Source organism: Papio anubis, chromosome 10 (assembly GCF_008728515.1).
Source record: "Papio anubis isolate 15944 chromosome 10, Panubis1.0, whole genome shotgun sequence".
In the NCBI taxonomy this organism is placed as follows: Eukaryota; Metazoa; Chordata; class Mammalia; order Primates; family Cercopithecidae; genus Papio; species Papio anubis.
In genome coordinates, this window is record NC_044985.1 from 27,823,961 (window position 1) to 27,837,029 (window position 13,069).

Sequence of the window (13,069 nt, forward strand, 5' to 3'; positions counted from 1 at the left end):
CGCTCCTGTGTCCTGAAGAGGAAAGGGGAGAGACAACACTATGGGGAGTGGGTAGTGTGGTTGGGAGCTCAGAGAGCTCTTGTGCTCTAACAGGCAGTTCTGAATTTTTTGAGATGAAAAAGACTGGGCTCATTTAACATCTGCCTTCATCTTCCTTTCCTTACCCTTCAGAAGGGAGTTTTAGAGCTACAGTTTTCCATCTTGTGATTGCCACAGGTGACTGTTAGAGATGGCGATCAGCAGCCCCAAGAAACAGGAACCTGTGGCCAGTTAAGTCTGACTTTCTCCACAGCATGAGGGTTGAGGTGAAGTCCCTGGCTCCTGTTAAGCAGAGGAAAGTCTTCTCAAGCAACATTGGCAGTAGAGTAGTTTCTATCACTGTCTGAGGGAAGCGGTTTTCTGACTCAATCAATAGTTCAGGAAACCAAGAAATGTTAAGGAGAGCCTGATAGCAAAACTAGTAACATGCTTCCCAAAGTATTTATATCTTCTATCAAAAGGTATATGCAATAAATACACTGAAGATGCGTGAAAAGTCATAAAGAGTGGCAAGAAGCCTTTGTGTATCATGACCCAGCTTAAGAAACAGACTGCTCATCATGCAACGAATGTACCTCTCCCTACTTTTATGTCCTTTTTTTCTCTACCATGGCCCCTCTGACATAACCATTATTGTAAGTTTGGTTAATGCCCAGGTTTTCTGTAATACTGTTCTTTAATCACATGTCTGTATCTTTGAGCAGCATGTAGAATTGTTCGCATGTTTTTCAAGCTTCCCCAGTTACATTTTAATGAACAGCTTTGAAGAGAGGGCATAGGATAGGAGCATTAGTTGTCTATATTGCAATTCAAATTTAAAAATGAAACATGTTCAAGTCAGTGGTTTATAATATACTCTTTTCATTGTTAAACATAAGATCTAATATTAAATAGTCCCAAATTTTCCACTGAAAAAGAAAGGCAGTTGGGTCAATAGTCAATAGAAGAATAAGACCCACAGTGCATGTCAGCATTAAAAGACAGCATGAACTATCATTTGAAAACTGATTGTATCATCCACAGAAAGTCTCTTGAGACTTAAGTGAAATTTCTTTTGTGGCTCATAATATTTCTGGGTAGCAGATGCTTTCTCAAAAACAGATTTTACTTTTAAAAATATCAAATATAATTAACACCTTCAACATAAAATGAAATCTTTGCTTCCAGATGCATTTCAAGGTGTTGAAATTAATCTATGCAGCCCTCTATGGCTAAGAGTTTCCATTGACTTATGGATTCTGCTGCCATACTGATGTCTGAAGGACTGAGAACAGGAGCAGGGCATTTAAACTTAACTGTATTTGAAGGATGCTTATTAAACCAGGAGCATTTTTAAAAAGGTATTTGCATCTATTTCTGATCAACACAGTATAAACGAGAAGGTTAAGAACCAGGTGCCCTGGTATTTGTTATAGAAACACCAGCCAGAAACACAGATTAAGTTTAGGGCAAGCTGTATTTCAAGACACTGTGTCAAAGTCTTGACAATGGATGGACTTTCAAAGATATTTAAAATTAAAATTGGTTTTATTTTAAAAGAAAAAACAATCGAGTGTCAAAAAAGAGAAAAGATTAAGTTTTCCATAAAACATACTCAAAACAATAAATGATGGGGGTGGTTGATAAGGAAAACCGAATTAATGAGTCAACTTGTAGTACCAATTATCTGCTGAGATTTCAGCAAAATACTGATTAACTTATTTAGTAACACTCCATTCCACTAGGTCATGGGTGTTGAGAAGCATGTGTGAGTGCACACATACACTCCTACATATTTTTAAATGTTAAGAATTACACATTTACAAAACTTTTGATTGCTTTTGTGAACTAATAGCAACTCTGACATTACAGTCTTTATAAGTTTTGTTTTTTTAAACTCTAAATCTCAGCATCACGCAAATAAGTGACACATTTAATGTAAGTTTTTTTTTATTTTTTAAATTAATTAATTAGTTTTTTAGATGGTGTCTCGCTCTGTCACCCAGGCTGGAGTTCAGTGGCACAATCTCAGCTCACTGCAAGCTCCGCCTCCTAGGTTCATGCCATTCTCCTCCCTCAGCCTCCCAAGTAGCTGGGACTACAGGTGCCCACCACCAAGCCCAGCTAATTTTTTGTATTTTTAGTAGAGATGGGGTTTTACCATGTTAGTTAAGATGGTCTCAATTTCCTGACCTCATGATCCACCCATCTTGGCCTTCCAAAGTGCTGGGATTACAGGCGTGAGCCACCGCACCCAGCCTAATGTAAGTTTTTGTCCTGGAAGGAATGTTGGCCACAGCTAATGGCAAAATTTTATTTGTGTTTATGAGTGTAGAAAAAATGCCCACGTACAGGTAACTTTCAATATTATATTTGCCTAAATCAGGAAAATACATAAATGTTTCAGATGTACTCTCTGAAAAGTGTTTAATGCTTTTTTTTTTTTTTTTTTTTTTTCCCTATCAATTAGTGAGAAAACATGTATGGGTACTAGTTGTGTGTAGAATATCTTAGCCACCATTTATTTTCAGGATAGAAAAACACAGCAAACGAAGCACTATTTCCTGACCGTGGGATAATATTATTTTGAGAAGATGTCATATGTGACACAGCGCCTGACAGAAGCCAACTGACTCATCTGGTTTATCTCAGTAGGTGGCATAAAGTATAACCTTGCCCATGAGAAGTGGCAAAGAATTTCTTATTAATATTTATATCTTTAGTTTTGCTCTCCAAAGGAGCACACCTGCTAGATTCTGAGTTCCATAGCCTTAGACTGGAAGGAACTTCCAAAATAGTTCTTGAGCTCTTTGTTTTCTGGGTGAGGAAGTAATTTGTTCACTGGCTTCCCTGTAAGAGAGTCTAGAAGCCAGTGCTGCAGTGGCCCATCACACACTGTGGGTCTCATAAAGGTTGGAGAGAGTTGTCTGTTCAGATGGAGCTTGTTGTTTCTGCTTCTTACTCTTCCTGCTTTTAAATTCCCAGGCCTCATAGACTCTGAAATCCTGCTTTCTTTGATCTGTAATACTGCCTCTCTCCCAAGGGCTTTGTCTGGCTCCCTAACCTTGATCTATTTCGTGCTTTCGATTTTGCTACCTGTCAAATGGACCCTAGTGGCCTTCTGAATCATTGCTTTCTCCATCTTAGATGCTTGCTAGGCTACCCGATCCTTCCAGAAGCTAGAGAGCCTGACTTGCCCCTTGTCGCGCCACCTTTCCCTGACTGTGCCTCACTCTGTGGTGTATAGAAGTTATTCATTTCAAAAGCTAGGGAAAGTTACAATTTACCTGTCAGTAAACAGAAGATGGTTTATCAACAGACTTTACCTTAATGACTACAAATGTTTACCTCCTGCTTTCCAGAATGCAAAGAAAATCTTGGAAATGTCATAATATCTTACAAACATTTGCAAAACAGATCCTTGTTCATCCGGAAGGGAAACAATTGTATTCGTTGTCTCTGTCACGAGGAAAACGTTCCGTGAGAAACATATAGGTAGATGTATACATCTATACATAAATGAATATGCTAATTAAAAATTGCAGTGGGTACTTTATTAAAAATTTATTTTACCATCTAGCTATTCAAAACATCTTTACATCAACAAACACAGCAGTTTGACTATTGGAATCATAAGCGATTTATCTTGAACAGGTTATATTTGTAGGTAGATGCAAGTATTTTGGAGCAATATTTCTATCAAAATTACTGGTTTTGTTAGGAGTATTTTGATTTCTCTATTTTTACACTGGGAAAAAAAATTAAAACAAGTATGTCAGTGTTCATTTTATGGGCTAGATGGCTTCACTGTTTGTCATGTTTGTCCGAATTACAGCTGTTTATCTTGCAACTTTCTTTAAGATTAATTAAATGCAAATGTAACTCTGTGAATCATGGGAATACCTGCCAGACCTCTTATTAATACCTTCACTTAAAAACCCCTGTGCCTGAGAGTCATTAATTTGCTAGAAGAAAAGTGCTAAAGCAGCCCTTTGCCCACAAACAATTCTGCGATGGCTGCCCAATTAGTCCCGAAGCATTCTGATCCTCCTTTCAGGCCTCGTGGCCCTTTGAGGACACAAGAAGGCTCCGATGATAACCTGGCAACCTAGGTAGAAACCCAGCCAAGTGTAAGCGTTTGAAGCTGCAGTTTGGCTGCCATCGTGTCGGCGAAAAGAAAGAATTCAGGCACCATGTCATCCAGTACAAAGGATAAAAACGGATTCAACCGGAAATTCAATGTGGCACCACATATGGGATACATGAGTGCGGTTATACAACAGGCCACATATTTTTTTTGAACAGTCTCCTACATGTGATGCCGAGGACATGTGTAACCATCATAACGTCTCTAGGAATCTGTATTTAATTTGAGTTGGGGTGGTGGCAGGGATTGGAGATCTGAAGCCGCCACAGGTTTGTGGCAGATGGCTCTGTGTCAGCTATGACAAGCAGCCAGGCTCAGCTTCCTCTGCAGATTTTCTTTTCTCTCTGATCAGGTAAATATGGGCACACTCTGGAAAGTTCTTCAGATTCTGCCTTAGGCTGCAAGTTTGTGACTTAGCCCCATCTGTCACAAATCTTCCCTAGGTTCTGTTGTAAGCAGAGACCTGAATTTACCATGTAGGGCTGCCCAAGAAAACGGAGCGATTTCACCCTGCAACGAGGAGGAGGGAGAGAAGAGAAAGAAGTGAAGAGCATTAATGACTAAAAGATGAAAGTATGCTGAAAATTTATATTGCAAATTTGCATCACTTACGTCAATTACATTTCAAAAAGCCACCAAGTAAATGGTTCTTGAGTTTCATCACCTCAGGAAATCTCAGTTTCTGATTGGTTTAAAGTGTTGTTGTATTTCCAACCAGAGAAGAAGGCTACTGTTTTTTGCAAATGGGTATATTCTGCTGCACACATATTTATTGGTTTATGTTATGAATGACAGCCATTGGAAGTTCATCATCCAATTTTTATATAAACACAAGACACATAACACTGTATATACAAGTTTTTGCTGTGAATTTTACTTTTAAATGATGAAGACACAACGATAAATGCCATTAATATTATGTGAAATTTAAAAAGTGCTTCATATTTACAACAGGTTTATATTCATTATTTCATAATAGCGGTACCTCAGGGGTAAACTGATATTTAAAAAATATATTCTTCCAGGTTTACAGATGAATCACATAGAAGCCAAGAAAATCACCTAGAATCAGGTTGCAAATGAGTAGCAGAGGAGGACAAAACCTCTAACTGATCTTAATCAGCCAAAGCATATCTGTGATGCTAAAAGGCTTTTTCCTTTTATTTTATTTAGACAAATCAAAGGAAAGCCAGACCAAATAAAATCGAGGGAGGAGGTGAAGAAGGAAGGAAGGGAAAGAGGGAAGAAGAAAGGGAAGGGAGGGAGAGGCAGAGGAGGGAGAGAGAGAAAGAGTGAGAGACTGAGACTGAGAATTTGCCTTAATTGTGCTGGTGCAGTTGAGAGCTTTTAGAAGTTCTTAGAACGTCATAAACATTTAAGTTTTCATGTTTAAGGAAAAAGTAAGGACTCCGGAGCAGTATTAAAACCAGTGAGCAACACCTTATTCAAATCTAGAGTTTAAGCTCAAATTAAAAGGGGACTACAGAGTGACCAGTTTCTTGAAGGAAACAAAGTAGCTTGGCTGTGGTTCAGGTACATATAGCTTGACATAATCAAGATAACTACAAATGGCTTTTCTGGGCAATGAGTGTGAACTGTAAGCTTAATTATTGTTTTGAATTAGTTTCCGGCAGAACTCTAAAAATTCTTCTCTCTTCCAAACAATAGGAGATTATAAAAGTTTTGTCAATATTGAGGAACTTGAAGAGAAAAACAAAAAAATCAGGAGCTATCACCTGAAAAATCTTAAACTACAAGTCACTCTCAAAAAGCAAGAATGGCATCTCTCTCTCTTTTTAAACCAGAGAATACCATTCAATTTATAAATGAAAGTAAATGAAAAATAGGATTGGAATGAAAATCTCTTACATCAGTCTGGATGATACCTACCTTACACAACTGCCCTATTTGTACTCGTATATTCATTTCAATACTGGTAATGAGGGAATAGCTATAAAATGTCTTTCAACAGCATTTAAAAATATAATGATCAGGGTTCTCTAAAAGCATGAAATACTAATTTCAAATAATTGTTGAGAATTTTCCATAAGTAAATTCACATAGTATAATAAAAGTGAGGCCAAAAAAAATACAACTTCACAGTATTACACTTGCTTGGGTTAGAAAGGAAGAACTATGGTTAGTTTAAGGGGTCAATCCTTAGCTGATTCTTTTATGATTACTTCTAGAAATTTGTGTTTAAGTTAGGCTTAGGAGTCATCGAAGAGCTCCCTATTTTATCTCTGTGAGAAGTATGTGTCCAGTGCATCTGCCTGATGTGAAAAAGTACATGTCTCGACAATACAAGTTTACAGTCAATGACTCAACTGTAGACATCAACTTTGTCAGAAGTGGTTTTATATTTTCTTAAATTAAGAAAAATGGTTTTAGGTTTTTTAAATTATTAAGAAGCATTTAATTTTTGCATGTATTGGATTTCTCTAACGATCCTAAGGCAAGTGTGTGTGTGTGTGTGTGTGTGTGTGTGTGTGTGTAAGAGAGAAAGAGACTGAATGAGTACACACATACATGCAAATCAGGAATTTAAACATTTCAGGTCTGAAATTATTTCAGGTAGGAAGTCATGGACACAAGTGTTCTGTGATAGAAGGAGTCACTTTAAGAAAAAAAGTAAATTCTGTTTCTGCTTTTCACTTACTAGCATTCTGTTTCAAATCCTGCTTCAAGTTATACCCCAAACTCTCACTCATATTGAAAGTATAATGTCTGATGTGAGAAGAAAGCCAAGTGTTAGTAGCCTTATTCTAGTCATTAAATTTCTAAGTGTGAATCCATATGAAAAATCCTATCCTAAAGTGAACTCTATATGATAAGAAGTTGAAATGATTTTAAAATGTAAACTTTTAACAACAAAAAAAGAGTAAGGTGTAAAAATGTAAAAGGAACAAATTAAAGAATTCAGTGATATTCTATCCTTTTAGATCTTAGAAGCATATGTTTTATAAAAGCAAAACAGCACTGTCCAATGAAATAAATCTAAAAATAACTCCCAACATTCTTTTCACAGTACACACAAAAGATCCTCTCCGATTGCATAAGAAAAGTAGGTAAAAGCTAAAATGCTAATTCTCTAGTATTTAGTAAAAGCAAATGTTACCTATTTATAAAAGCAAATGTGTCTATTTATGAAACACAAGATAAAAAATTACAATAACTTGTTGTATCATTATTATAAAGGTTTAGAAGGCATTTTTTCTTTTCTGTTTTGGCTTTAAATCCTGTAACAACACACAAACTAAATCTGTGGTCCTTCCTGTGCTTTTAACTCTATACCTTGCAACATGCCAGTTTTTCCTAGTAATTGTATCATAAAGCTCCTGATTACTTAAAATTTTAGACTAATTTATTAATTTTTGAAATTAATTTTTAGACAATATCACTAAGCACTATGGATGAAGGCAAATGTGAAAATATGTTATAGATTTATAAGAGAAAAATCCATGGTAGCCTATGCTTAAACATGAATTATATAAATAAGTTCTTATAAATGCTTTTGCATGAATTACTAATTTATAAAACTTTGAGATGCAGGTTTTTATGGTGTACAAACTAGAATACATTTAAGTACTAACATGTACTCAATGAAACAGCATTTAAGATATAGGTTATCATTTAAGCTGTGTGAGGAACAATTTGGTATATTAACAACATACCACTAAGCTGCCATTCTTTTTTTCAGAAGTTGTTTGTAAAATAAATAATTATAGCTCTGTTATGGCAGTAGCTGAATGAAAATATTTCAAGTGGACATCTGCTTTCTTTTCTTACTAGAGGCAACTTGTTGCAGTGACTTTTGAAATGGTTAAAAATTTGCAGATGTTTAAAATTTGCAGATGCAGAATAACAGGGTTAAGCAATGTAACAAACTGATACATTTTGATGGTGGAAACACATTTATAAATACTTCACCAAAAATTCATCCAAAGAGGGAAAAAATCAATAATCTGACAGAGAACTCACTGAAAATTGCTTTGTGTCATATATAGAAAATAAATTCATTTGTACTAATACTTATATTTCCTCAATTTCCATTATCTGCATATTTTGACAGTCTATCACATGCGAAACTATTTGATATTTCATACAAACAAAACTGCTACTGAACTTTAAAAATTAGGAAATATTGAGGTAAATCTTGGACAACCATTTTCTCTGTGGAGCTTGCCATGTATACAATACAATAGTATTGACTCAAGGAGTAATACTGAAGCTGGAACTGTTCAGTCAGCATTTTAAACTATTATGAGCTACCTTCTGAACCATTGCCAAGTTAATAGACAATGAAAGATAATGAGCTTGAAATTGGGTGTTAAATTGCATTTTTGGTTCTCTCTCTTTTTCTTGAAGTTTAACTGTTTCCTGTAGAAACAAAGTCATGTTGTGATGTATCACTATGTAAATATGTATTTTAGGCTATGAACAGGGAAAGGAGAAAAAAAAAGGCAGAGAACTGTATTTCATGTAGAAGGTTATATATTAACATAGGAAAATTAAAATATGTTAGATTATAAAACTGCTAGATTGTAAACTATACTGGATTTATGTAAAATGAAGATGCTACATTCGAAGAATATAAAAAGGTATATTACTCATGGCCTAGAGCCACCTTCAAAACTCATAAAGCAGATTTATCCTAGTTCAATTACTTAGACTTTTAGTAGGGCCTCTTTGTGTTGTTATTTCAACAATGTAAAATTCTTGATTCAAATAAAGAAAAGAAGATAACGAACGAGGGTAGTGAATGATGATGCTGTTTACACTATTTTCCCTTTGCCATTCAGAGATGAGACTGCCATTCTTATTCTAAAGAAACTGAGGATTTTTTAGGTCATTTTTATTAAATTGGACATGAGAAATATTCAATTCTTAAAAATCACCTTTCAAGTAGTTCAAAAATGAACACCAAACTTCACTCATGCCATTTACCTGAATTTTTGAGGACTAAGGATTTCATTATGATGGGAAGAAAGGCTTATCCTCATTAGTATAATTGTAGAATCTTTCCTTTACTTCCTTTTAAACTAATGAGTTACATTAATCCAGGTTCATTTTTATAAGCCTCTAGGGGCTAAATGTAAAGGACAGTCATCTTAGAAAACAATAAATTTTTAAAAAAGCATGTACCATGCATTAAGTGCACGTATTTCATAAGACCTAGGTTAATACAACTGGCATCCAGTTTAATTAATCCTTGTTAGTGTAACAACTAATATCCCTCCCTAGCATGTTTCCTTTAAACATTAGTATGTTAATTAAATGTTTTTTTTTTTTAAGATTTTTTCTTTGTACTTCAATATGGCATTTATACCATGTAAATCTCTTCTCAATAACTACCTTATAGAGATGTTTTCTTATAATATCTGGTCTCTTGCAGAAATTCTGGAGCCTTTTTGAAAGCTGTTCAGGTGTAGAATACAGATATTCAGCTGCAGGAAAAACAGATACATTTTTAATGAAACAAAAACCTCAAAGCACACACTCGATATTAGTCACTTTACTAATTAAAAATGCATATTGCTCTGTGCCGCCTCGTGTTTTACATTATTTAAGCATGATTTTATAAGGTTACCTCAGCTCACAAGGATGTTTAATGCTAAATAAGACTGTGTAGTTGTGCTGTTTAGACATCTCCTTTGGGTGATTAAAATACATTATTCTAATGTAACACAATGCATATGTGATATATTTAGTGATGAGAATTTTTTCAAAGAACTGGTACTATAGCCGTATGTACCCGTACAACAGTTGCATATTATTAACTAGTCAATTGTTTAATTTGGTGTGACTTTCAGTCCCTGATTTTTCTCTGTGTGTATCATTAAAAAAAAATCTGTAAGCAATTGCAGCAACACTGACCTGCTTATAAAAATCCATCATTATGGGATGTGTATGCTAACAATGAAGAATGTTATTTGAAAACTTGCTTTTTTGTTATCTTAAAAGAACAGATGGTAAATATAAGCTTACTCTAATGTATTAAAACACATAAAATTTTCCTTAACACTAACATGTTGACTTGCCAAATAAACAATTGCTCCTGCCTAAGTTTATTTTCAAACTTTCTAATTTAGCATTAAATCTCAGTAAAGATGAATGCACATTAAAGCAGCTACCTGGAAATATTTCGGGATAAACCAAATCTTTAGGACAAAGTGGGTAACACCCACAGTACACAGCTTCCAACCTAGAAAAATTTGAGAAAGAGGATAAGAATATATGAAAAAGACAGTACCATCATACCCAGAAAGTGGTTTTGTTTGCCTAAAGTTAACAGAATGAGCCCAGAGTTAACTGGGACAAAAAACATGGTCGGCAGTATAATTCTAAAAGCCAAAGTTGCTCTTTTAAAAGATTTTATTGATCATATATGAATTTCATAGAACAGAACCAACAGCATATGTTTTGTTCACTGAATTAATCAAAGCGCAGCTCTGCATTTTTTTTTGTTTTTAAAATACTGTTTAACACATTTTATAATCAGCAGATAAACACATGTAACAACATGGTAAAGTATGGACAGCTTTTCTTAATAACGCTGCAAAGCCTCAGAATGTTCATTTTTCAAAAATGTTTAAATAAAATAGCAAATACTTAACTTTAACACTGTCTCCGTAGAAAAGATTGAGGCACTTTTAAAAGCATCAGAAAAAAATTTACAATCTGTTGTAATGGGGCATTTTCATTTTAAGCTCATGCTTCAAAACAATTTGTTATTATGCAGAATGTAAAACTCTTCCCCCTTTTGTTGAAAAACTCTCATGAAGATTACTTTAATGAACATTTTGCTTTCTTGACTAAAAATGCAGCTCACTTTCCATTTTATCAGCAAAGAATGCTTGTATTATTAAACAAACAAACATGGAAGTTTCACTTTGTGAGAGGATTTCCCCATGGACCCACCTATGGGAAGTTTTTCTTCACATCACAGTAGAAGGGTTAAGCAGAACGAAGGTATTGCATCTTCCTTCTGTGTTAGCCCTGCATAATAGCTATTGATCTGACATATAATCAACTTTAAAGATACCACTGTCATTTCTGTTGGCTAGAAATTATGCAGTGAAATTCAAAACACCCTTTAAAATATGTTTATTTTATGAGAAACTTTGAATTGCATCCAAAATGTTGACCAAAGGGGAAATTTATTTTGAACTGCAGATTTTTTTCAACCCAAAGTACTCTGAAGTCATGTTAGTGTTTACCTTGTTTATTTACAGTGACGAAGTAAATGAAACTTAAGCTGTTTTTAAGTGGGTGATGTTTTCCCTATTTTCCTATGTTAACTGAAATTAAATAAAAAGTATTTACTTTGAGCTGCAAATTTTGGAAAAATACTTAGTTCAAAGTTTTGCTTGAGAACTGATAGAAGTTACAAAATAATCTAGTGGGAAGGCACAGGTTCTGGTTACCAATTATTAATTTCAGAATGCAAACTAATATCTAATTTTTTGTGATACACACATAGGGTACACATAGAAATTCTTATAAGCACAGCTATAAACTACACTGTGACTGTATTATAAAACACTTAAAAAAGTTTTGAGTTTATAAACCAGTGATATTGTTTATGGACCAAAAGAAAATAGGCACTTTATCTGAAGACATTCAGTTTTTAAATGATGTGCCAATCGAAAAGCAAATACATATGAACATTCTCTCATAATTACATAAAATCAAGAGTGAAGTCATAGGCATTTCAGAGTGCACATGTTATCTGCTTTTTAATAATGGATTTGAATTAGAGTATTCTGTTCCCCGAAAGAAAACTGCAGGCCAAGTTACATTTTGAGTCATCATATGAATATGTACCATGCCGTTTCCAAAAAACCTCTGCTAATTAAAATACAGTAAGATAGAAATGGCATTATTTGATTTAGGAAGAAAAAATTTACAAATTTTGGATTTCAACTTCTATTTGTAAATTATGTTAGTCATGGTTATATTTCTAATTCATCAAGAAAAAAACCACCATCTCTTTTGGTTCTATTTTTGACTTGTTATGATATACATTACTTAGATGAGGACTATGTTTTAAAATATCTTAAATAGGCCATAGTATTTTAAAACCAATTTATAAAATTCATTTTCATAAGTTTCTCATTTTATTTTTTTTTAAAATTACCTCATGACAATAATACAATTATTCATCACTTCAATTCTTAGGCACTACCAGTTAAATAATAAGAGTTCCAATTGATCTATTGTTAAAATGACTAGTAAATGACCTTTTTATTCCAATTAACAAATCATCTGCCAAATCTATGAATCTTAATATTCAGATCTATTCACTTCAATTCATACAATTTATCTGCAAATAGTTGTTGGGCTTTTGATTCTAAATATAATTAGCTGATAATTTTGCTTGGCTGAATTACTTTTCTGGAGGGCCTGCAAAGGCTCTCAGTCGCATTATCTAGCAATAATGAATCTGATAGGTGAAATTTTTTACTGTAATGAGGATGAGACACAGTTGTGACACCTGAGTCTACTAATAACAGAAGACTGCTAATTATCGACAGCACTTTTTTTGTGTGATGCAAGGAGAAAAAAAATCCCTCATTATTAAAAAATAAAAAGTTACAATTATAAGTGACACTGGAGGAGAGTAAATAAAATGGAGTGATTAAAACATTGCTGCTTTAAGGGTGTTTTTAATTAAGTGGAAATGCTAATGTTGTCATACTTAGCAGATGGGATTAAAATTAGTTATTGTAAGTAACTCATATTTTATGTTATGGTTTCCACAGCATGTCTACAAGATCTAAGAAAGTGATACATTCCATAAGACATTTTAAAAATGAAATTCTCATACTCTTTACAACTCATAATAATGAACATCATGAATAAACTATTGAAAAAAATCCTGCCAAGGATTTTACCATAGTG

General features: G+C 34.1%; 1 protein-coding gene across 22 annotated transcripts in view; it reads right to left on the bottom strand.

Moving 5' to 3' along the window:
• Positions 1-3,550: 3,550 nt before the first annotated feature.
• GTDC1 (glycosyltransferase like domain containing 1) overlaps positions 3,551-13,069 on the bottom strand; it is a 374,641-nt gene continuing 365,122 nt past the window's right edge. For 20 of the 22 annotated variants that reach the window (XM_017947202.3, XM_017947213.3, XM_017947206.3 and 17 more), the window contains 3 exons: positions 10,300-10,370; positions 9,521-9,612; positions 3,551-4,675 (listed from right to left, as the gene is read on the bottom strand). In XM_017947202.3, coding sequence (XP_017802691.2) covers positions 4,592-4,675; positions 9,521-9,612; positions 10,300-10,370 — 247 coding nt within the window. In that variant the 3' untranslated portion in view covers positions 3,551-4,591. The remainder of the gene's footprint in view (positions 4,676-9,520; positions 9,613-10,299; positions 10,371-13,069) is intronic. The other 2 variants (XM_017947219.3, XM_031651200.1) reach the window with 2 other exon arrangements.